We start from the raw sequence: 25,379 nt of genomic DNA on the forward strand, positions 1-25,379 counted from the left end.
ACTTAGCTCTGTGATGTCAACCCTCCCTCCCCCAAAAAAACCCAAAACAAAAAAGAAAATTCCTGGAGCCCACCTCTTCAGTTTGAATATTATGTTTAGAGTTACATGGACATGGGTTACATATTTTCCTATTCCTAGTTATAACTCTAATTTTGACTGCAATATAAGACTTCCCTAAGTTTTATATTGGTATTCAGAAAGAAAAACATTAAGCTTTACTTAATCTGGCACTAAATTGGTAAAATGTTACAAAAGCAAGACTTGACTACTAAGTATAGTTATTTGAAAAGTCGAAAATAAGAAGCAAGAACAACTTGAGAAAGAATGATGTATTTGAGAACATTTTTAATAAATAATGTGACAAAAATTATTTTTCTGATTATTGGATCCTCAGTATGCAAAATTATGGCTAAAAATAAGAAATTATTACATGAACATAATGAAAACATTAATCACATGGATTGTTCCCTTAGTACTGACAGCCTTTCTATGTAACTTTTAAAAATTACCTAAATGAACACTTTTGAGTTTTTAGTACATACCAAACTTAAAAAAAAAACATTTAAATAGGGCTAGTTCTGATAGTTGTCCATGAAAACACACATTTTTTAATTAGCACCAATGACAAAATCAAGGAAATTTCTATAACAAAAAAGATCTTAAGAAACTACAGACAGAGGGCATCATTTGGCAATTCTAAACAATTAATGTTTTCTATTTGAGCTTATATGAAAATTCTTTAAGTTTTCCTACATTAAACTTGCAGATTTTCCAGAACTCCATGGAAAGTGAGAAATATTCTGCTTATGGTCCACAATTAAGTATGTAAGTTACTTCACCATCTGTCATCATTCAAATATTCCAAATACAAAAAACATTAATAAAAAGATGAAGAAAAACTTCTGAACATTTTTCAATAAGACAAAAAAAGGTTAATAGTTACAATGGTTTACAAATAAAGTTTAGTGATTGTGCTTTTAAAACCAAAAAAAAAAAGATAAAAAACAGTGCATTACCAAAAAAAAAAAATCAAACTTCTTTAAGTGGCACTTCTGTAAGGAGAACTGACATTTTGAGAAGAAAGTTTTGCCAGTTAAGATGGTGCCCTTACTCAATTGGTCATTAAAAAAATCACCTTTTTGTTTTTAATATTATTTATAATTGCTTTTAATTGAAAAATAGAACAAGGCTTTTGCTAGACAATGACTAGACAACCAGAGATCCATTTGCTTTAAACCTGTGTATTGAAGAGGATGTTGTTTTTTCTCTTTGTTTTCTTTTTAAAGAATGTACTATATTCAATGACTGAAAGGAAGACAAAAATAAAGTACCAACAGGGGTTGAAAATAATATATATTTACAATATGGTTCATTCCACCCCAAATTTCTTGCAGTTTTGCATTTAGCTTGTATCCTCTTATGTCACCCACCCTCTTTTTATCCTTCCCCTACCCAATCCAGCAAAGGATGAGATGAGGGACAATTTAAAAAAAACACAACTCCCCCCCAAAAAAAACCTTGTGTGGAAGAAAAACAACAAATTTTTTTATGTTCTAATCTGTAATAACAGTGAATTATAGAAAATAGGTCATATTTGACAAGCCCTTCCTGAAATAGACTTTATGCAAGTTTGTGTCCTTTATCAATGATGTGCTATAGTTGGCATATAATCAATGAATAAATCTAAGTAGCACCTTCTAGGAGAAAATACCTGAGAAGCCACATGTTGTCATCTTCTGAACTTCCACCAACTTCATATCTTAAATCCCACTATTCCACAGGTAAATTCTTCTTTTGGTGAGGGTAACTTAAAAGGATTTGGGGGTCACATGGAGTGACAAAAAGAGGTTTTTTTTTTAATAGGGACAGATATTGGATTATAGCAATAAAACTTCCAACAGAACTTTTTCAAATGATGATATTCAGTGGAGAAAAATAAATGAAGGTGTGTACACTCTGATTGCAGTGAACATAATTTCTGGTGTCATATGTCATCAGGCAACAGGCTTCTTGAGTGATAATTTTCACATTAGATGATATAAGCCTGTTAAAAGCATCCCTTATCTTCAGCTTTCAGTTTCCTGTTTAAAAAAAATCATATTGTTTTAAAAATAGAGTTTAATTGTATTTTTAAAGTTTTCTGGGGAGGGACTGAAAAGAAAAATACTGTTCATGGGCACAGTAAATTTCAATCAATTAAAATATCACTGTTTTAGACCTACTGTATTCTGTAATCTATAGCATATTATATAGGAATTTTACTCCAAGGAGTTATATAAAAACCAAATCCACAGAGCTTCTTGGAGAATTAAGATGGGCATTCCTAATTAGCCTCATGTCTTACTCTTTATTTATTTAATGTAAATAGAATGCTCATTGAAAGAAACAATTTGGAGCCAAATAGATTTGTCAAAAAAATTAGTCAATAAAGGCTACATTATAAAGAGGGAAAACACTCTTTGCTAAACAGTCATGATGTTCAAGAATTATGATAAATAAAATCTTATGTAATCATAATAAGGTATGATTCTTCAAAACATACTATAGCATTAATAAAGATATTTCTCTAAATAAGTCCTTGCTTCTAAAGATGTAGTTTACATAGTAATGCAAATTTAAAGATGAACACATGAACTAGGAGAAATTAAAATGAAGGGAATTATAAATGTGAATATACATTTTAAAAGGACCAGTAAATTTCTGATAGCCCAGAAATGTTTAAAGATGATGTTGTGGGTTGAAAGAGTTTCAGAATCTAACTTTGGGAACAGATATTAGGTAGGCTAAAACACATAAAAAATCATGATTCCATAAATTTATACCTCTAATTCTTCATTATCCACTTCTTTTTCATATGCTCCAAGCACTTGCATTTCTGTAACATTCCTTCGACCCACATTTGCTTGATCTCTTTGTCTTCCTGAACCCCTAGATGACATTGAGCTTGAAGAACTCGGATCTCTGGGATTATTTGATGTTGGAAATGTAGGTCTACAGTATGGTAAGATATCTTCTGCATAAAAAATTAATATATGCAAACAACATGAAATATATATTATTTGAGAGTCATTTTTTCAAACTGCAAAAAAAAAAATAAGTTTTTGGAAATTTTTCCTCTCAGCATCAACAAGTTATCTATCCACCTATGCTTGGAGACCTCTAGTGAAGATCAATTCATGACCTTCTGGGGCAGTCTTCTCTATTTTCTTTTCTTACCTGTAGTCTAAATATTCCTCTCTGCAGTTTTTATACATTGCTCCCAGTTTTGTTTGCTTCTGCCACATAATACTTGAAAACAACTCTCACATAGCTGTCATCTAAGCTTTCTGTTTTCCAGGCTATAAATCCCCAGATACTTCAAGTGACAGTTCTCTCAACTATCTGATTGCCTTATTCTGGATACAACAGTTTATCTAAGTCTTTCCTAAAATATGGTACTTAGAACTCTTGATCAGAACACAGTACAGCAGTTCCTCACCATTTAAAATACTAAGTTGTCCCTGGTATTCTGTCTTTTTTTTAAATTTCTCTCTTCCCAACTCCACCCATTTAAGACTTGGAGAGTATTAGATTTTCTGACTGTCATTTTATTCTTGACTCATACCAAGCCAAATAGTCACTAAAAATCCACAGATCTTTTCCCCTGAACTGCCTAGTTACATTTTTTTCCCAATTTGGTACATGCAAAGATAATATTTTGAATGGAAGTTCCAAATTAAAAAAAAGCACTTTTAATTTATTATATTTGTCTTATTCAATTCAACCTACAACTCAGTCTACTGAAATCATTTTGAATACCAACTCTGTCATTCAACCTGGGTCTTGTGTCACCTGCAAGCTTAATTCACTCTATGGTTTTATTTATGGGATTAATAAAAATGTTGAACATCATCACAGAGCCAAGGACATGCCACTAGACTACTCCTTTGAAATTGATTTGGATCCATTTTTCACTACTCTTTGGTTAGTTACTCTACTAAATATAACTATTGTTCAACTCATATCTCTCTGCATGATAGCATGATAGAATTCACTGAATATTTTGCTGAAATAAAATATTAATATGCACAGTATTTTCTTGTAACAATCCACTAACTTTGGCAAAAGGTATTGGTGAAAGCATTTCTCTTTTGTAACAATCATGTTGATTGATCATTAAGGATTACTGATTTTCTTTCTTAATACCCACAAATCATCTCTTTATTAATGTTCTATAATATTATTAGGAATGCAACAAATTCATTAGTTTAATTTGTACAGGGCGTCCTCTTTCCCTTAATGAAAATAAGAACATTTACCCTTCTCTATCTCTATTATGAGTCCTTTCTTAATTTCCTAAGAACTTTCAGAGTTGAACAACAGCTTAGTAATCACATCTGTCCAATCTTTTAGTAGTGGAAAACATTCTTCTAGAACTGATCACAAGAATTCACTGAAGGAACCTAGATGCTATCTAACATGAATGAATAATTGTGCCAAATCATGAAAATAAATCCTCAAAAAGTTTAACAATGTATATAAGAATGTAACTTATATCTTTTCTCCCAGCTAGTAAGGCATCTAATTTGAATTATTGTTCCAACACTGAGGATGGATTTGTGTTTCTGTATTAATTTCTAGCTCAGTCTCCTTCCATTATAGGAGATGAATAATAGCAAAACCAAGGTAATATGTACCTTAGAATCTTTAAGTCCACATTCTACTCTTAAAGTGAACCATATAAATCTGGAAATTATATCAGGTGAAAATAAATTGGAGACTTTTGAAACAATAAATGTAAAAAGAACGAGTCTATCTCTCTTGGAATCTAATGAAAAAAAATTAGATCTGGTTAGTTTTGAGCACTGTCCAGGGAAAAGGCCTGAGTCTTGACAGCACGTGTCTATTCCTGCTCTAAGGAACCTCTTATAGTGGATTAAGAAAAATAATTCATTAGGCTATCTCAGCTTCACAGGAACATCTAATTTACTTTGCTCATATTTTATATTCATCAAATACTAATTACAATTTTCTTGTTGAAATAAGAGTAATAACTAATATTTACATAGCACTTTAAAGTTCACAAAGTTTTTTTTAAACAAATATTTCATTTTAGTTTCATAAGAGCTTTGGGAGGTGGGTGGCATTACTTCCATTTTATAGATAAGGAGACTGATATAGACAAGTTACTTCTCTGGATTTACACAGCTAGCAAGTATCTAAGACTACACTTGAACTCAGGTCTCCCTAACTTAAAGAGCAAAGTGCTACCTGGAAGACCAAGTTTGGTTCTAAAGCTAGATTAATTCTGAAAATAAATAACTTTACAATCTGGTTTGTAAATTTGCCTTTTGTGAAGATAATTAGTATAAATCATTCCTCAGGGGGCTTAAGCACTCCTAGGAGAGGTGGTGGTAGTTGAGGGCAGAGAATAAAATTGAATTTTCTAAGCCTGCACAGTAGGAGCCCAAGTCTTGGATTGTACTAAAGAGAACATTGCTTTTTTTGAGACTCACTTAAAATGGTCAGCCAACTTTACCTATTAAATTATCTTACCCAGAGAGAGGAATGAGGGGTGCAGTCCTGACCATGGAACAAAATGATGCTAATTAGCCCATGAAGAGTCAAATATATTACCTTGGTCTCAAAGCAACACACTTCCACCAATTGAGATAACCAGTCACAGTATAGAACAAAATCAGAATAACAAAAATAAATGTTCCTTTATAAATTGACTAAAATGTAAATATTACCTTGGACAAGATGAGTTTTTGCTGGTGGAACTTCTCGCTTTGATGCTTTGTTTCCTCGTGTTTTTGCATCACTTTGCAGTTCGTGTAAATCTCTGTGGTCTCCTGGATTTGTCTTCACATCAGAAATTTGTCTTCCATCCAATGCTTCTCTCCCTTTGTAGCCACCTCCTTTTCTGTCTGATGACCTGTCTGCCCTTGACTCTACATTGGGGAGTTTTGGCAACATTACAGGTCGTACCTCTAGCTGACCCTTGGATTGGACTGTGGGAGATTTTATAGCAGGAGGTGGCACTGGAGGAGGGGGAAGATCTACAAGAAATATTCAGAAATGCTAAATACTTTAATTATACTACATAGAAAATCAAACAGTTATCTCTAGTGACACTGAACTATGATCTCTATCCTGTAACTGAAAGCTTATAGAATCAATTGATTTCTATTGAAAGTAACAAGATACTGATTTCATAGTACAGAATATTATCTTTAAAAATTCTGCTTCATAAGAAAATAATACAATTTTTAGTTTTAAAGACTATCTAAATTTCATTTGCTCTAATCTACTCATTTTACAGAAGAAAACCCATGTTTTATATATTAAATGACTCGGTCATGGGATATACACCTACTAACTGGCAGAGATGTAAATGAAACCAGTTTTTATATGTGAGCATATACAAATGCAAGCTGATTAGACAAGATTCTTTATCTAACAAAGGAGAGGAGATGGGTAGTTTTAGCTATCTAGATTAAGAATATCTATGTGATAAAGCCTTTGACTACAAAGAAATTCCATCTGTCACCCTTGCTGCTTATTCTGTTTTTTTCTAGACTATTTGTGATTGGTGTCAAAAATGTCACCTGGAAATACATCAGTCAAAATACACTGGAAAGAGACTACAACTACCTTTACCTATCTCAGTATAAAAGTTCATAGTGTCTTCCTTCTAATTTCACTTAATTTAGAATAGATCTGTTACTTGCATTGTAGGTAGGTGTGGCGCTTCATTTCCATGAAGTAGATGGCATTGGAGCAAGGAATATGTATTTTGTACTGTTTTTATATGAGCATGTCTACTAAATTTGATTTTATGTTATCAATAAGCCCTGGAGTTATATAAATTTTAAGACTTTGTTTCTTAATATCACAGACCTGATTAGAATAATGTATATTCTAATATTAAATCTAAAATTTCGTTTTATTTTCCTTAACTTTGCATAATATAGAAATATTTAACATAAAAGAATATATACAAAGTTTGCTTCTGGATAATTATAATTCAGAAGATAAGAACTTTGTGAATATCAGAACCAATATTAACCATTAGGGTTAGCTGGACAGAATCTATCTTGATTTCAATTCAATTCAACTTGATTCAAACAAATTGTATTATTAAGTGACTATTCATTAGTTTGCATGATCTCATTTGGCTAAGATTCTAAAATAAAAATCTATACATTATTAATATGGTTTGCATCCTGAGGTGTTTAAACATATAGATGAATCAATTTATAAATTCCATATTAATATATAGAGTTCATATGAAGAAATTTGTCTATAATACTAGTTCATACTGTCTGTCTGGGCTGTTATAACATATTTTATCAGCATCTATTATGTACTAAGCACTAGATACACAAATGAAGGCAAAAGACAGTCTCTCTCTATGAACTTCTCAAGGAGTTTCTCATAGAACACAGCATGGGGTGTTTTATTTGAGAAACAGTAAGGAAATCATTGTCAATATACTGAAGAATATGTGTTTGGGACACAAGAAGACTGGAAAGACAGGAGGAGGTGGGGCAGCTTTTGAAGGAATTTGAATTCCATGTAGAGGATTTTATATTTCATCCCAGAAGTGATAGGAAGTTAACGGACTTTATTGAGGGAGGTGTGAATATTATATGGTCAGACCTGTGTTTCAACAAAATTATTTTGACAGGAGATTGGGGAGAGATTGTGGCGAGATTGTGGCAGAGAGATCAACCAGCAAGCTACTGCAGAGTAATCAGAGTAATCAAAAATGCCAAAGGCTTCAGAGAAGTTAAGAAGGATAAGAAAAATAGGAGCAGGGGCGGCTAGGTGGCGTAGTGGATAAAGCACTGGACTTGAAGTCAGGAGTAACAGGGTTCAAATCCGGTCTCAGACACTTAATATAAATTACCTAGCTGTGTGGCCTTGGGCAAGCCACTTAACCCCATTTGCCTTGCAAAAACCTAAATAAATAAATAAATAAAAAATAGGAGTATCACATTTGTTGAATGAACTGGGCAGTCCTGATATATAGAAACAATCAAGGCTCCTGGCTCACTGTGAAAGGGACCTTTTTTTTTTGTTAATTAGCTTTGCTGTCTGCATCGTCCTTTGATCTGCCCTGTCATTTGCTTCTGGATTGTTGGTTTTGTTTGTGCTATTCAATTGTACAAATAGTTTCTTTAAAATATATAATCATATTCTTTGCCTAGGGTATTTGTGGGACTTTCAAATAAAAACATAATTTCTTTATTTTCATTGCATGGACATGACCTTTGCCTCTGAACCTTTGTGGATTCTATTTTGGTGTTTTCAGTCTCATCCAGTCCAGGAACCCATGGTAGTATGTCCTGTTAAGTCCTTCGTTACCACTAAGGAAAAGTCTCATTTGCCTTATTTTGGATCACATTTAAATTGGAAAATTATGACTATGTACTGCTGCTCTCTGGGTCAGGATCTTAAAGTTTCACATAGATTTCCTTCCATAGGCTTAGAGAGAAAAATTGATTGCCAACTGTCTTTAGGATACTATGGTCTATTAACCTCAGGCAAATTCTGCTCTTCCTCATATTTCTCCATGAATCAATCTTCTAACCAATCACCCCTGTTGCACTTTCATCCACTCACATAACCTTTAAACAGTGTATACATGAATCACTTTAAGTATGCAACATTTAAAATAAAACTTCTTAACAAATTTAAAGGTTTTGGGTCACAATAACATTAACAGAAAGAAAAGGAGCACTAATTCAGTGAATAAGAAAGCCAGTGATAGCATGACTAGAACTTTTTAATAAAAGTGAGAAAATTTTAGTACTAAACAAGAGAAAAATAATAAATGGCTATTCCAAATAGTAGAGTAGTTTCAAAAATTAGATTTCCAAATAAAATCTTTTAAAAGTCTCATTAACATCTATAATTATTATCATCCCCCAAATACTCTGATTTGGCCCTTGTCTAACTTGTCTAACCTACAGGTTCTTTTTCCCATCACTGACAACACCCTGAAGAGGTCTCCTTCAATTAAAACCCCTTTAGCTTTTACCTACTACCATCCCCAAGATGCTTGTACAAATCTTTCCAGGTTTTCCTGAAATCTGCCTATTCATCATTTCTTACTGCACAGTAGCATCATATTCTACAACTTCCCTCTTACCATAATAACTTTCTATGATCAGTTCTTTATATTTGTTTAGTTTTTCGTCATCTTTTTTGGCCTTTTTTCTTTTGAGTTCTTCATCTTTTTTGGCCTTTTTTCTTTTGGGTTTGAGGCATTGTCTCAGGCTTCTAGTGCCAGGGGCTATAGTTGCAGGCTGTTTACTTGGTGCTACACTGATGTTGCTCTGAGACCCATGGAGACTCTCATATCTGTTGATGTGGTGAGGGGCTGGGGTAAGAGGGTGGCTGGTGCTGATGGAGGTCAGAGGATCTGACAGCTTACCTGGTGCTGAACCAGGTCCATGTGATGCTAACTGGTTTGTGCTGAGGCCAGTGTGGTTGTTCTGCATTTCCTGAGGGCTAAACTAGAGATTGAAGGTTCCAGGAGATGTCTATGCTGAGGCACAGGGGGTGAGGGAACTTGAGGGGTGGTAGTGCTTGAGTGTTGGTGTCATTTACCTTCTCCACTGCATTGGGTTAAAGTGGGACTTGCTACTGCCATACTGGGGTGCTTCCTGTCCTGGACTGCATTGCCCTTTTGCTCAAGGTAGACAAATCTTTCTAGGCAATGTTACAAGTTTCTTAGGTCAAAAGATTATTTTCCCCCTGTCTTTTTGTTGGTTTTATTACTCTGGGATTTGTTTTGGGGCACTATTTTATGATTAGAGGTAAATATGGGAGAGTTAGAGTGAATTACAGAGAATTACTCTGCCATCTTGGTTCCCAGAAGTCCTTTGGACTATATACTCTATATTTGGGGTGGAGGATGAGGGTAGGTAAATGTGTGGCACTTTGTACTTCTACTTCTTTCTCTGCTCTTTCTCAGTTCCCTCATCACTGATATCATACTGCTTAAGTTTGAGCATTCCCCAAAGCCCTATCAAAATCTTTCTTTTCTATTTCTTGGTGATTATCACGCATATGCAAGATACTTCCAGATCAAATGTATCTAGCTCCAGTATTTCCTCTAAGATTTAATCCTGCATTGCCAAATGACTATTGGAATTTTAATAATGGGTATCTCAAGACCAACACCAAAAAGATCTTTCACCTAAAATGAATCCTTCAAATTTTCCCTACTTCTATCAGTTCTTCAAGTCTTTAAGACTTATAATTCCAGTATTCTCAACTCCTCATCTTGTGGCCACTATTGTCATTTCACTGTACACATCTCTTGCATTTTATACTTTCTCTCTATTCATACAGATACCACCACAGTTCAGGCCTTCATCATCACCACTCTCTTTGATGACTATGATGATTACATTTTCTTTAAATACATATCTAATCATGTTACTCCAATAGACTCCAGTAGTTCCCTATTAGAATAAAACATAAATGTCTTTTGTTTGTAAAGTCTTTCATAACCTACTCCCTCCTAAATTAATAGCAAGTCATGGCAGAGAATCTTGCACATCAATGAAACTATATCCTAGACCACGTAGGGTTACTCAAGATGGATAAGTCATAGTGAAGAGTTCCATCAAAGGATGATTCAATAGAGTAGGAAATGGTAAACTGCCTTCATGAAAAAAATTATTAAAATGATAAAAGATATAATTGGAAGATGAATTCTTCACTTCAGAAGATGTTCAATACACTACTGGGGAAACAGCAGATGATAACTATCAGTAGCTCCAGAAAGAATGAAGTTCTAGAGCTAAAGCTGAAAGACAGCCCAGCTGTGGATGTATCTGGTGATAAAAGGAAAGTCTAATAGTGTATAGGAACCTAGAATGTAAGTTCTCTGAATCAAGGTAAACTGAACATGATTAACCAGGGAATGGAAAGATTAAACATTCACATCCTGAATGTGAGTTAATTTAAATGAATAGGAATGGATGAATTTAATTCAGGTGATCATTACATAGCTTACTGTGGGTAAAAATCCCTTAGAAGAAATGAAGTTGCTTTCATAGTCAATCAAAGGGTGAGAAAAGCAGTGGTAGAGTATATTCTCAAAAAGACAATAATATATGCTGAGAAAGAACTGTGGATTTTAAATGCTGAGCAAGGCTTCTTATCTTCAATTTTTAAAAGTTGTGTTATGTATTGTGTTTTTCTTTCTCTAATTTTTTTCCCATTTGGATTTGATTCTTCTTTCACATCATGAATAGTATGGAGCTATGTCTAACAAGGTTTTACATATATAGCTTATATTAGATTGCTTCTGTCAGGGGAGGGGGAGAGAGAGAGAACAAAGGAAGGGAGAAAATGTGAAACTCAAAACCTTGCAAAAATGATTGCTGAAAATCACTGTTGCATGTAGTTGGAAAAATAAAATATAAAAATTGACAATGATGAAAATTAGCCTAGACCTCCAGGTTGTAGTCAAGAGGGCAAGGTGAAGTTAGCATTCTTCCAGAGTGTTTCCCTACACAAAGCTAAATGAAGCCTCTGCAAAGTTATTAAAGCTACAGATAACACCAAATGAAGATATGATTCAAGGAAGACATAAATAGACATCATGGAGGATCTCCAGTTCTTCAGTGCAAGTCTCTTTGGGGGAAAGGGGAAGAAAAGCAGGAGAGTGGGAAAGCCAGTGGGAAGCTTTTAGCCACAGGTCCAGAACCAGACAGCTTGACAATACCATGGGTCCCAGCAGCTAGATAGCAAGCCAGCATGGTGGGTCCCAACCCCAAACAAAGACTGAACCCTGAGAACTCTGGGGCAAAAGACAGGACTAGGCTGGAAATAAACCTAGGCAGAATTTAGACATAAAGGAGTAAATAAAACTCTGCAAAGGCCTGTCCCTGTTCTAAAATGGACTGCATAGGCAGCATCTTGCTCAACAACCCAGTAATCAGACCCCAGCTGCAACATAAAAAGCTTAGGTTTAAGCTCCTATACCACAGGAATACAGTTCAGAAAACCAAATTGAGCAAAAAATTTAAAAGAGGGCTCACTAAAATGCCACCTCAGAACAAGAAAATAGTGAAAAATTACCTAGTGAAAAATTACCTACAGGGGAAGTCTCAAAAGAGTTCATGAATTGAACACAAATCCAAAAGGTCATAGAAGAGCTTAAAAAACAATTTAAAAACCCAAAGAAGAGAGGAAGAAGAAAAATGGAAAAAAAGAAATGAGAGTAATGCAAGAAAATTATGAAAAACGGACAAATTAATCAATGCCTTTAAAAGGAGTTGAAATTGGAAAAGGGATGTAACTGATAAAATCGACCAACTTAAAAAGGAATGCAAATCAGCAAAGAGTACATTAACCAACTGGAAAAGGAAACATAAAAGCAAACTGAAGAAAATAAAACTCTTAAAAATTGGAATTGGACAAAAAAGAAACCAATGAATCTACGAGACTATGAGATACCATCAAACAAGTAAAGAAGCTGAAAATATTGAAGAAAACAAAGTACCTTTAAGGATAAACAAATAACCTGGAAAATAGAGCCAGGAGAGATAATCTGTGAACTATTGGACTACTAGAAAACCTAGATCAAAAAAAGAACCTAGAAAACACCATGCAGGAAATTATCAGGGAAAACTGTTCAAATCTGCTAGAGCAAGAAGACAAAATAGCCATTGAAAAGAATACATAGAACTCCTCCAGAAAGAGAATCCAGGATAAAAATCCAAGGGTTATCACAGCCAAATGCCAGAATTCTAGAATAAAGGAGAAAATACTGTAAGCAGCTAAAAAGAAGCAATTTAAATACAAAGGAAGCACAACCAGGCTTACACAGGACTTAATAGCTTCAACATTGAAGGACTCTCTAGCACCTGGAATACCATATAATCAGAGGGCAAAGGACTTTAGATTACAACCAAGAAATTATTATCCTGCAAAATTCAGCATATTTTGTCAGGTGAAACAGATGGATATTCAATGAAATAAGAGGACTTCCAAAATTTCTTGATAAAAAGACCAGAACTGAACAAAGAATTCAATTTCCAAATAAAAGACTCAAAAAAAATGCATGGAAAGGTAAATGAAAAGGGGGAAAATGACAATATGTGTTCAAGTCCACAACAAACTGTTCAATATTATACTAACACAAGTCTAGACTCCAACTACTGATGCTGAAGAGGCCAAAGTTGATCAATTCTATTAAGAGCTACAATATCCTCTAGAAATAATTCAGAAAAAATATTTCACATTCTTCCTAGGGCTGGAATGCTTAAGAAGGAAATCAACAGATAAATGGGATGATGGGTAAGCTTGGTCTTAGAGTACAAAATGAAGCATGGCAGAGAGTATTAGAGTTTTGTCAAGATTTGTAGATCTTGCCAGATGGTCAAAACCGACTCAGATTGATTATTGTATATTTGCAGTCAAAGGTATGGAAGCTCTATGTAGACAGGTAAAACAAGACCTAAAGCTAATTGTGATTCAGACTATGCATTTTTTATTTCAAAATTCAGACTTTACATTTGACAAAGTGGAGAATATCATTAGACCGTATACATAAGACCTTATGAATTCCTTATGAATATGAAGTGAAAGAGATGAATATATTTGAGGGATCAGATCTAGTAGATAGAGTGCCTAAAGAACTATAGAAAGAGGTTTGCAATATTGTTCAGGACAAAGTAACAAAAATATTACAAAGAAAAAGATCAAGAAAGTAAAATGGTTATGTGATGAGATTTTATAAATAGCTGAGGGAATAAGGAAAAGAAAAAGAAAAAGATTACCAATTGAGTGCATTATTCCAGACAAGAGAGAATTCCAGTAATAAGAGGTAAGAAAGCTTTCTTAGATGTGCAATGCAATGAAATAGAAGAAAGAAAAAAAATGAGAAAGAAACCTTAAGAAAGTAGAAATAAAAAGAATATTTCATGTAAAAATGGGCATGATAAAAGACAAAAATGATAGGAACTTAACAGAAGTAGAAGAGCTAAAGAGGTGGCAAGAATACTTAGAACTATACAAGAAAGATTTTAGCATTACCAATAACCATGATGGCATGGTTACTCATCTAGATCCAGACACCCTAGAGAATTGGAGGTGATGAAATTCTGACTGAGATATTGAACATACTAAAAAATGATGCTCTTAAATTGCTTTAAGTCAATATTCCAGCAAATTTGAAAAACTCAATAGTGGTCAAAAGCTGCACAATAGTGGAAAAGATCAATTTAAGCCCCAATCTTAAAGAACAAAGTCAAAGATTGCCCAAATTCCTTAACAAGTGAGCTCATTTCACATTCCAATAAAGTTATACTTGCGATTCTGCAAAAATGGAGCCATTCCTTTCCTCAAAGTTTTTACATTGAACAAAATGCATTCACCATCTTCCCACATCACTCACACCCTGTCTCCCATGAAACTAATCTCTTCTACTTTGAGATACATTAGGACTATAAATAACTTATCCCTCCATAAGAACCCAGTAAACAATATACGGATTTTTTTTGTTTTCTCTTATAGCATAGTATGCTTTGCAGACAGAAATTACTCAATAAATATTCTGAAAGGTGGTGATGAAATGAAAAAAAAATTAAAATTAGAAAAATTTGGATTTTTCATACTTCTAAAAAGTTATTATCTCATTCTTCTTAGACATATTTACTTATATTTGTTCTCTTCTATTCAGAGGTATTTGCTGATCTTGAGCTTGAGCTCAACAAATAACTCTGAATGGAAAAACAGCATGAATATGAGCTTTAATGATCATCTACCTCTTTGGTATTATAAAACTTATTCCAGATATCACATGAATTATTCTACTGTCTGACATCTTTTCATGAAACCTTAGGCACTGACCTAAGCAAGAACCTTGCATTAGACTAAATTGTATTGTTAAATGAACTAAATATCAGATTCTTCCAAGAATTGACTGAAAAGCCATATTTGTTTTTTAAAAAAAGAAACACAAATTTAATTCATTTAGAAAGAGAAGGAAAAAACAATTTTGTGTCATGGGAGCTTGAATGATATTTTTTGGTAAATATTGAAATTTATTGGTATCTCAGAAATAGGCACTTTAGTATAATAAAATGAGGTACAGAATTTTTATATAAATAGTAGCTCTGGTAGAACTTTTTTTAAACTATGGAAAACTTCGATGACTACAAAAGTAAGAGGGTGAGGGAGTAGAGAAAGCAGAAATATAAAATGTTGAAGAAACAAAAGTTTAGTAACAATAGAATTAATATATAGCCTTTTGACATCTACAAAATACATATATACATAATATATTACCTTAAGGTCTAGCTTAAAGTCTAGTCTAGCATTATGGTTCTCATAGTTGTATAATGTGTGACTTGCTCATAGTCAAATATAGAGTCAAGGTCTTCCTTAATCTATGTAAAGCACTCTAACCATTTTGGTCCATTATTTTTCTTAGTTTAGTAAATAGCCTTAATTGTTTGCTTCCAGTTTCAAGAATTATGGGTATGTAGTAAAGAAAGGCATGATAGACCAGAGCACAGGCCAGACACTTTTAAGACCTTGGAGTAATTGAAAACTTGCAAGTCCCTGAGGGGTATCTCTGAAAACAGCTGCAAAAGACCTAGGTCTAAAAACCTGGTCTTATGATACATGACCACAGACTCTCCTTGGGGCCACTGTTTTGAGAACAGAACAGAAAACTCCTCCAAGAACAGCCATGTGATTTCTATCTGGAAAAACTTGGGAGTGTGTCCTACACCCTGGAAGCAGAGTCTGACCTTAACAAAGACCTAAAATCAAGTTATAGGCTGGGGAAAAGAGCAAATAATAGAAGTAAAAAGATCCAACTATGATCCTATGGAGGATCAAAATATGTACTCAGAAAATAACAAAATCAAAGTTTCTGTATCCAAAGTATCCAAGAAAAAATATAAATTTGTCTCAGGCTATGGAAGAACTCAAAAAAGATTTTGAAAATCAAGTAAGGGAGGTAGATAAAAAAATTGGGAAGAGAAATGAGAGCAATGTGGGAAAATCAGGAAACTAGGCAGCAGCTTACTGAAGGAGATACAAAAAAATACTGAAGAAAGTAACATCTTAAAAATCAGTTTAGGTGGAAAAAAGCAATCCGAAAGGTTGATGAGGAGAAGAATGCCTTAAAAAAGCAGAATTGGCCAGATGGAAAAGGAGATACAAAAGCTCTTGGAAGAAAATAATTCCTTCAAATATAGATTGGAGTTGGGAGCAATTTTGGACTGTCTGCAAAGGAGAGTGCCATCTGTATCCAGTTAAGGACCTGTGGAGTTTGAACAAAGTTCAAGGACTATTCCCTTTAATTTAGAAAAAAACAGATATCTTATTGTCTGATCTTGTTACCTCTTAGAATTCTTGTCTCTTCTCTAAGGATATGATTTCTCTCTCATCACACCCAATTTGGAGCAAGGTACAACATGGAAATAAAGTAAAGACTGACAGATTGCTTTCTGTGGGGGTGGGGGGGAGGGGGAGGGAAGTAAAATTGGGGGGAAATTGTGAAACTCAAATAATATCTTTAAGAAAAATTAATTAAAAATATAGACTGGAGTTAAGGGCAGCTGTTGACTTTTGTAAGAAATCAAGAAACTAGAAAAAAAGTCAAAAGAATGAAAAACTAGAAAAAAATGAGAAATATCTCACTGGAGAAACAATTGGAAAACACTGACCTGAAAGTCATGACTAAAAAATGAGCCTACATTTCATTTCTCAAGAAATTATCCAGGAAAAATGCCCTGATATCCTAGAAGCAGAGGGTAAAATGGATACTGAAAGAACCAATTGCCTCCTGAAAGAGATCCCAAAATGAAAACCGGAAGGCCAAATTTGAGAACCCAAGTCAAAGAGAAAATATTATAAGTTGCCAGAAAGATACAATTCAAATATTGTGAAGATACAGTCAGGATAACACAAGAATTAGGAGCGTATACATTAAGGGGTCACAGAGCTTGGAATATGATATTCTAGAAGGCAAAAGAACTTGGATGACAACCAAGATTCAACTACTCAGTAAAAATGAACATCTTCTTACAAGGAAAATTTGGGACTCTCAAACTCTCCTGATGAAACAGAAAGTTTGATCTTCAAGTACAGGTCTCAGGTAATGCTTAGAGAGGATGGACAAGAAGGGAAAATTATGAGGGATTTAATGATGTTGAACTGTGTGGGAAGAAGAGACTGACAACTCATTTGAACCTTCTCATTAATTAGAACAGTTAGAAGGAGTATACATTTGCATATGCACACACACACAAACACACACACATACATATATATCTGTATATATATGTATATATAAATACATATATATATATTTATAGTCAAGGCACAGGAGCTGAATATGAAGGCATAATATATTAAAAAGATTGAATTAATGGGGGATAAAGGAATGTACTGGGAGAAAAGGTGAGGTAAAGGGGGAGGAGGAGGGGGAGTGAGTCTTACTCTCATTGGAATTGGTTCAGAGAAGGAATAACATGCACACTCAATTGGGTATAGAAACCTATCTTATTCTAAAGGAAATAAGGAGAGAAAGGGATGGGAGAAGGGATGGGGGAGGGGAAGGGGAAGAGAGGGAAGACTGTGGGAAAGGGAGTTAGGTGCAACACATTTATGAGGAGGGACAGGGTGAAAGGAGAGAGAGAGAATAGAATAAATGGGGGTGGGAAGGATGGAGGGAAATAGTCAGCAATAGCAAGTGTGATAAAAATACCAAAGTACTTTTTTTTTTTAGGTTTTCGCAAGGCAAATGGGGTTAAGTGGCTTGCCCAAGGCCACACAGCTAGGTAATTATTAAGGGTCCGAGACTGGATTTGAACCCAGGTACTCCTGACTCCAGGGCTGGTGCTTTATCCACTGCCACCTAGCCACCCCTACCGAAGTACTTTCTCTGATGAACTTATGATAATGAACGCTATTCATCCCAAAGACAGAGCTAGCTGATGGTGTCTGAATACAGACTACTGTAGCAATGTTTGTCATGGCTACACATTTTTAAACTACATCAAGTAACTTGTTTCAATGAGGTGGAATGAGGTGGAGGAAGGGATTTGGAACTCAAGGGATTGGAAGTAAATTTTGAAACTTGCTTTTGCCATGTAGCTGGGGGAAAAATAAAAAAAAATTAAAAGAGATATAATATACTCTTATCCTGTATGATTTAGGTATGATATTTCCTAAGAACTAAAAATAGACAATAAACTTTCATTTGATTCATCCTAGCCTTATGATACTTTGAAGACAACAAACACTGTATTGAAACCATAAACTCTAAGTCAGGTTTAAAACTATATTAAAGAGGGACACCTTTATACAAAGAGACTGAAAGGCCTTAAAAATAAAATGTTCCTTGGTATTTTCCTTAAATTACTCTAATAAAAATTTTCCTCCAAGTCTTATTTTCAGAAAAAAAAGAAAAGAAAGACAGGAAGGAGAGCATTACAGACAAGAGAATATTGCATGGTCATCAATATAGGTGGAAATGTGGATCTGACTGAATTGTGCCATATTCTTGCTATTAGACCATGAACTACCTGAGAAAAGGTATAATTTTATTTTTCATCTCAACCTAAAATGACATGCATATCATAGGTGCTTAATACAGTAAATAATGTTAAATTATATTGAGCTAATATCAATCACATTCAACTTCCATAAACTGATAGGCCTGCTCTCTGTTAGTAAACAACATGATGGTACAAGAATTGGAATAATATTGTTCTATAAGAAACAATAAATGGTCGGACTCTAGAGAAGCATGGAATGAATTATGAGATCTGATGCTGAGTGAAGGGATTAGAACCAACAGAACAATTTACACATCAACATTATGAGATGAACAGCATGATGGAAGCAACCCCTTCTCAGCAGTCCAGAGAGCTAAGACAACCATATTTGACATAGAATACATAGAAAAAATACCCCTACTGAATCTGATGAACACTTTATAAAAATTATCTCTTATGTATCTCTCCCTTAATCCTAATTTCTCATGCCAAAACTACTAATTTATAAATATATTTAATAAAATATGTATGTAAAATGCTAACCTAACCATTCCCAACTGAGGGGAGGGGGGTGGGAAGGGAGGGTAGAGAGAAACTTTGTAAATTGGAAACATACATGTACAAATGAATGAAAATAAATTAAAAAAAAAAGATTAAAAAAAGGAAATCAATATGATTGCCTACTCACTTAAAGGAGAGAGAGTTTATGCTGAAAAGTACTTAAAAGGGGCAGGTAGGTGGTGCAGTGGATACAGCACCAGCCCTGAAGTCAAGAGTACATGAGTTCAAATCCAGCCACAGGAACTTAATAATAATTACCTAGCTGTGTGGCCTTGGGCAAGCCACTTAACCCCATTTGCCTTGCAAAAACTAAAAAAAAAAAAAGTATTTAAAGATGAAATTGGATAAGTACAGGAGAGCCTCTTGAGCACAGGCCTAGGAGACTAAAATGAGAAATGAGGGTGGATCTAGAGATGAGACATTAAAACCTGTTGAGCAGAAAGAAACAAAATGAAAACTATTTTTTAAGAAATGTTACTCTGGCATTTATATGCAAGATCAAAAGGAATGGGGGGGAGAGACTGATAAAAAGGAAAACAGCTAGTAGAAGACTGATGTAGCAACAATATATGCAGTGATGAGGTCTTAGATTAGATTGGTGGCTGTAAAATGGAAAGGAAGAAACAAATACAAGAAACATTTTGGGAATAATAACTGCCAAGTAGATATTGAGAAGAAGTAAAAATTATCTCTAGGAGAGCCAAACAAGGGTATATTGGAGTGATAATGCTAATGAAAGTAAAGAGAAAACTGGAAAAATTGAGAAGAAAATGAATTAAAATTTCAACCTATTTCCTGAAATACCACATTTTCTAACTAACTTTTTTATTGGCATTATGAAAAAACATTTATGATTGAAATTCTAAACAACTTTAAAAGCTTTTCTAGAGTATTTTCATAATTTGACATTGAAATGACTTAAAAAAACAACTATTATCAAAAATCAGCACTGAAAGTGGAGGTGTGAAGCTAACATGCTTCCAGAGCTTTTCTCTTCTAAAGATAAATGAAGCCTCTGAAAGGACTTTAAAGCTACAGCTCCCACCAAGAAAGAGAAGATTTAAAGAGATTTTCAACTTTAGATATCAAGTAGGATCTTTAGTGAAGGTCTGTCTCTTTAGGGGAATGAGGAAGTAAAGCCAAGTGAGGCTGGAGAGGAGGAAAGCCAGTAGGAGGCTTTAAGCCATAGTGTGGTCCAGGTCCTGACATCTTGACAACAGCATAGGTCCTGGCAGCTAGATAGCAAGCCAATAGGAAGGGTCCTAATCCCAAACAAAGACTGAACCTTAGGAATACAAGGGCAAAAGACAGGACTAGGGTAATAAACAACTGCATAGGCAGAACCTGGACATAAAGGAGGAAATAAACCTCTGCAAAGGTAAGGCCTAGACTGCATAGATAGTATCTTGGCCAATAACAATCCAGGGATTAGATCCCAGCCCCAGCATAAAACATTTGGATCTGTATTCCCTGTACCCAGAGCAGAAATAAAACATCAAAGATGAGCAAAAAAGGAGGGCGGAGTAAAGATGGCAGCAGGAAAGTAGCATTTTTCCCCTGAAACTCGTTCCCCAATAAACTCAAAGTTGTCAAATTATGACTCCTAGCTAAAATTTAGAGGGGCAGAACTCACAGAAAGACTGAGTGATACATTTTTCCAGTCCAAGAGAATTTATAAGTTCCATAGGAAAGGTGTGTCTCATCAGGACAGGGGGGGTTGCAATAAAGCCCTAGCCACAGCTCAGCTCAGCACAGCCCAGCCCAGCCCAGGGATCACTGGGAACAGCTTGAAGGGGCAGTGAGAGAACTCTGCTGCACCAGAATGCTGTGAGAACCTGGAGTGGCAATCTGGGGAAACCAGCCTGCTCCTCCAAAACACTGCCCGCCCATAGATGGTAAGGGAGTCAGGGGAGACTGCAGAAATCTCTCCACTCTCCCTGGGGAAGGACTACGAACTTCACTCACACTCAGATCCAAGTTGTTGTTTGGTCTTCTATATTAAGATAGTAGGGACCCTCCTCACTGCTCCAGAAAAGAGGGGAGTTCCTGTGGTTATCTATATCTCAAAGCAAAGGCAAGAGAACATAAGACTTTGGAGGAATAAAGGTCCCAGTGGGGTGTTCCAAACCCCACAAAAAAGGGTGTATCAGTAATCCTCAAAAACTCAAGAAGTACCCCCAAACTAGGCACAGCAAGAGAAATGAGTAAACAGAGAAAAAAAGAGGAACACCACTGAGAAATTCTTTGCCTATATTCCCAAAAAAGATCAAAATACTCAATCTGAAGATGAGGAAGTACAAGCTTCTTCATCTAAAGACTCCAAGAAAAATGGAAGTTGGGCTCCAGGTATGACAGAGCTCAAAAAAGAGTTTGAAAATCAAGTAGGGAGATAAGGGAGATAGAAGAAAAATTGGGAAAAGAAATGAGAGATATACAGGAAAAATATGAAAACGAAGCCAACAGTTTAATCAAGGAGATCCAAAAAAAAAATGTTGAAGAAAATAATATGTTAAAAACCAGCATAGGTCAAATGGGTAAACAGTTCAAAAAGTTGGGAGGAGAAGAATGCTTTAAAAAGCAGAATTGGTCAGATGAAAAAGGAGATAAACAAGCTCTCTGAGAAAACAAACCCTTCAGATGTAGAATGGAGCTAAAGGAAGCTGATGACTTTATGAGAAGTCAAGACACAATAGTTCAACACCAAAAAAATGAAAAATTAGAAGAAAATGTGAAACATCTCATTGAAAAAACAACTGATCTGGAAAACAGATTCAGGAAAGATAATTTAAAATTTATTGGGATACCTGAAAGTCAAGATCAAGAAAAGAGGCTTGAACTCATTTTTAAAGAAATCCTACTGGAAAATTGCCCCGAGGAATAGAAATTGAGAGAATCCACCGATTATAGCCAAGTTCCAGAAATCGCAAGTCAAAGAGAAAATATAACAAGCAGGCAGAAGGCCACAATTCAAATATCATGGAACTGCAGTCAGGATCATACAGGATTTAGCAGCAACTACATTAAGGGCTCATAGAGCTTGGAATATAATATTCCAGAAGGCAAAGGAGCTTAGAATGCAACTGAGAATCAACTGTCCAGCAAAACTGAACAATATCTTCCAGGGGAAAAGAGGAACTTTCAATGAAACAGGGGAATTTCAAAAGCTTCTGTTGAAATGACCAGAGCTGAACAGAAAGTTTGACCTTCAAATACAGGACTCAGGTGAAGCATAGAGAACAGAGGAAAAGGGTAAAATATGAGGGACTTAATAATGATGAACTGCAAGTATGCCTGCATAGAAAAATGATACTGATAATACTCATGAAACTTCTCATTTAATAGAGCAGGTAGAAGGAGCTTTTATAGATGAAGCACAGCAGAGAGCTGAATTTGAAGATATAATATAATGGAGTCAATGACTAAAAGAGAAATGCACTGCGAGTAAGAGTATATACATACACACACACACAAATATATATATATATATATACATATATATACATATATATATATGTATATGTATGTATTTACAATGAGCTTTTGCAACATCGAAGAGGGGAAGGTGAGGGACTGAGTGAACCTTCACTTTCATCAGTAATGGCTCAAAGAGGAAACAGCATACACACTCAATATGGTATAGATATCTAGAGTAAAAAGGAGAGAAGGGGAAAAGGGGGAGGGGGGTGATGTGAATGACAGGGGAGAGGGTAGATCATAGGAGAAAATAGTCAGATATAGCACATTTTCTTTTTTACTTCTTGCAAGGGGCTGGGATTGGATGGCCTGTCCAGGACCACGGGGCCGGGTGGTTTCTGGGTTTCAGGGGTGTTATGTGGGCTCGGGGCCTCTTGGCCCAGGACTGGTGATCAGTCTGCTACTTTACAGCACATTTAAGAAGACGGACAGAGTGAAAGGAGAGAGAAAATATAATATATGGTAGTAGGGCGTAATGGATGGAAGGAATTACAAAAAGGAACAGTGGAAAAATATGGAAGTAACTTTTATGATGAAATTATCATAAAGAATGTGATCCAAGGGGCGGCTAGGTGGTGTAGTGGATAAAGCACTGGCCTTGGAGTCAGGAGTACCTGGGTTCAAATCCTGTCTCAGACACTTAATAATGACCTAGCTGTGTGGCCTTGGGCAAGCCACTTAACCCCATATGCCTTGGAAAAAAACCTAAAAAAAAAGCAAAACAAACAAAAAAAAGAAAACAAGAATGTGATCCACTCAAGACAGAGTTGATATCAGAACACAGAATGAAACACATTTTTTTCTCTTTATTTTATTTCTCATGAAGGGGGGGAGGGAGTATTATGTTTACTCTTAAACAAGAATATTTTAGTCGTGTATAAGAAAATAACATCACTTGTACAAAAATATTCATAGCAGCTCTGTTCATGGTGGCAAAGAATTTGAAATTAAGTAAATGTCCTTCAATTGGGGAATGGCTGAACAAAATGTGCTATATTTATGTGATGGAACACTATTGTTCTATTAGAAGCCAGGAGGGATGGGAATTCAGGGAAACCCGGAAAGACTTGCATGGACTGATGGACTTGCTTGTTCCATTAATGCAACTATCAGTCACAATACTTTATTTTTCTTCCTTAAGAATATGATTTCTCTCTCATCACTTTCAACTTAGATCAATGTATACCATGGAAACATTGTAAATACTAACAGACTGCCTTATGTGGGGTGTGGGGGGAGACAAGCAAGATTAGGGGAAAAATTATAAAAATTTCAAAATTAAAAAATAAATAAAACCCTCAAAGAAAAAAGGATGAGCAAAAAAGCTTAAAGAGCACTCACTAGAGACAACTACTTTGCAGATAAAGATGCTACAATTCCATGTTGGAAGAAGAAATCAGTGAAGAACTACTCAGAGGGGGAAGTCTCAAAAAAATATATGAATTGGACTCAAATCTAAAAGCTCATAGAAGAACTTAGAAACTAATTTTAAAATCAAAGAAGAGAGGAAAAGGAAAAATAGAAAAAAGAAATGACAGTCATGCAGGAAAATTATGAAAAATTGACCAAAAAATTTACTCCATTAAAATAAAAATTAGCAATTGGAAAACAGAAAACAAATGCTAATTGAAAAAATACAACTCTAAAAATTAGAATTGAACAAATAGAAACCAATGACTCTATGAGTCTACAAGATTCTAACAAACAAAATAAATAGGCTGAAAAAACTGAAGAAAATATTAAGTACCTTTTAGGATAAGCAAACAACCTGGAATATACATCCAGTAGAGATAACTTATGAATCATCAGACCACCAGACAGCCAAAAAAAAAAACAAAGAACCTGGAAGAAAACATCATACAGGAAATTATCAGGGAAAACTATCCAAATCTACTACATTAAATAGACAATATAACTATTGAAAAAATACCCAGAACCCCTTCAGAGACTTCAGAATAAAAACTCCAAATTCTAGAACTCTCAAATAAAGGAGAAAATTTGCAAGCAGCAATAAATAAACACAAATCAGACTCATATAGGAGCTATTAGTCTCTACACTGAAGGACCCAAGGACCTAGAATACCATATATCAGGGGGCAAAGGACTTGGGAATACAGTCAAGAATTTTACTCCCCAGAATATCTAGCTTATACTGTCAGGGGGAAAAGATGGATGTTCAACAAAATGGAGGTCTTCCAAACTTCCTGACAAAAAGACTGGAACTGAATAGAGAATTCAATCTCAAAATACAGATGCAAGAGATGCATAAAAAGGTAAATGAAAAGAGAAAGGACAAAACAAAAAAAAAGAAAATGTTAGTCAAAACCATCAAATTGTATACAACCCTAAAAGGGAAGATATAACACTTATAACTCTTGAGAATTGTACTTCTCTTAGGATAATTAAAGGGTCAAATATAACTAAAGAGATTGGACTGAGAGGATATGAACATGGTTGGGTCTTGTCTCTCCAATGAAGAGGTCCAAGATACTCCTGAAGAAAAACAGGGGTGTTTTTTTTAAACTTAATGACTCAGTTTCCTCTCAGATCTTTCCTGCTTTCTGTGGATGAGGGCATCATAAACTGTGTCATTGTTTCCCATAATTTACAATCAATTGTAAAGTTCTTAAGAGAGACATTAAGAGGGTCCCAGTACTTATAGTTCTTTGAGTTAATTAACTCAGGGTTGGACTTAAACCATACTTAACAAGGGTTTAAGTAACCTGGGTGGGGAGGGTGAGGGAAGTGAGATTCATATATTTAAATCAGGATTGGACTTAATCCACACTTGACTTTTACAAAGGCTTAAGTATCCTA

The 25,379-nt window shown here is 34.9% G+C and overlaps 1 protein-coding gene across 7 annotated transcripts in view; it reads right to left on the reverse strand.

The window, feature by feature from the left end:
• Nucleotides 1–313: 313 nt before the first annotated feature.
• ROBO1 (roundabout guidance receptor 1) overlaps nucleotides 314–25,379 on the reverse strand; it is a 587,021-nt gene continuing 561,955 nt past the window's right edge. For 4 of the 7 annotated variants that reach the window (XM_074192258.1, XM_074192257.1, XM_074192256.1 and 1 more), the window contains 3 exons: nucleotides 5,733–6,041; nucleotides 2,823–3,013; nucleotides 315–2,081 (listed from right to left, as the gene is read on the reverse strand). In XM_074192258.1, coding sequence (XP_074048359.1) covers nucleotides 2,067–2,081; nucleotides 2,823–3,013; nucleotides 5,733–6,041 — 515 coding nt within the window. In that variant the 3' untranslated portion in view covers nucleotides 315–2,066. Of the gene's footprint in view, nucleotides 2,082–2,816; nucleotides 3,014–5,732; nucleotides 6,042–25,379 lie in introns of those variants that run through there. The other 3 variants (XM_074192260.1, XM_074192259.1, XM_074192255.1) reach the window with 2 other exon arrangements.

The sequence above is a fragment of the Macrotis lagotis genome, chromosome 6 (assembly GCF_037893015.1).
Source record: "Macrotis lagotis isolate mMagLag1 chromosome 6, bilby.v1.9.chrom.fasta, whole genome shotgun sequence".
NCBI lineage: Eukaryota > Metazoa > Chordata > Mammalia > Peramelemorphia > Peramelidae > Macrotis > Macrotis lagotis.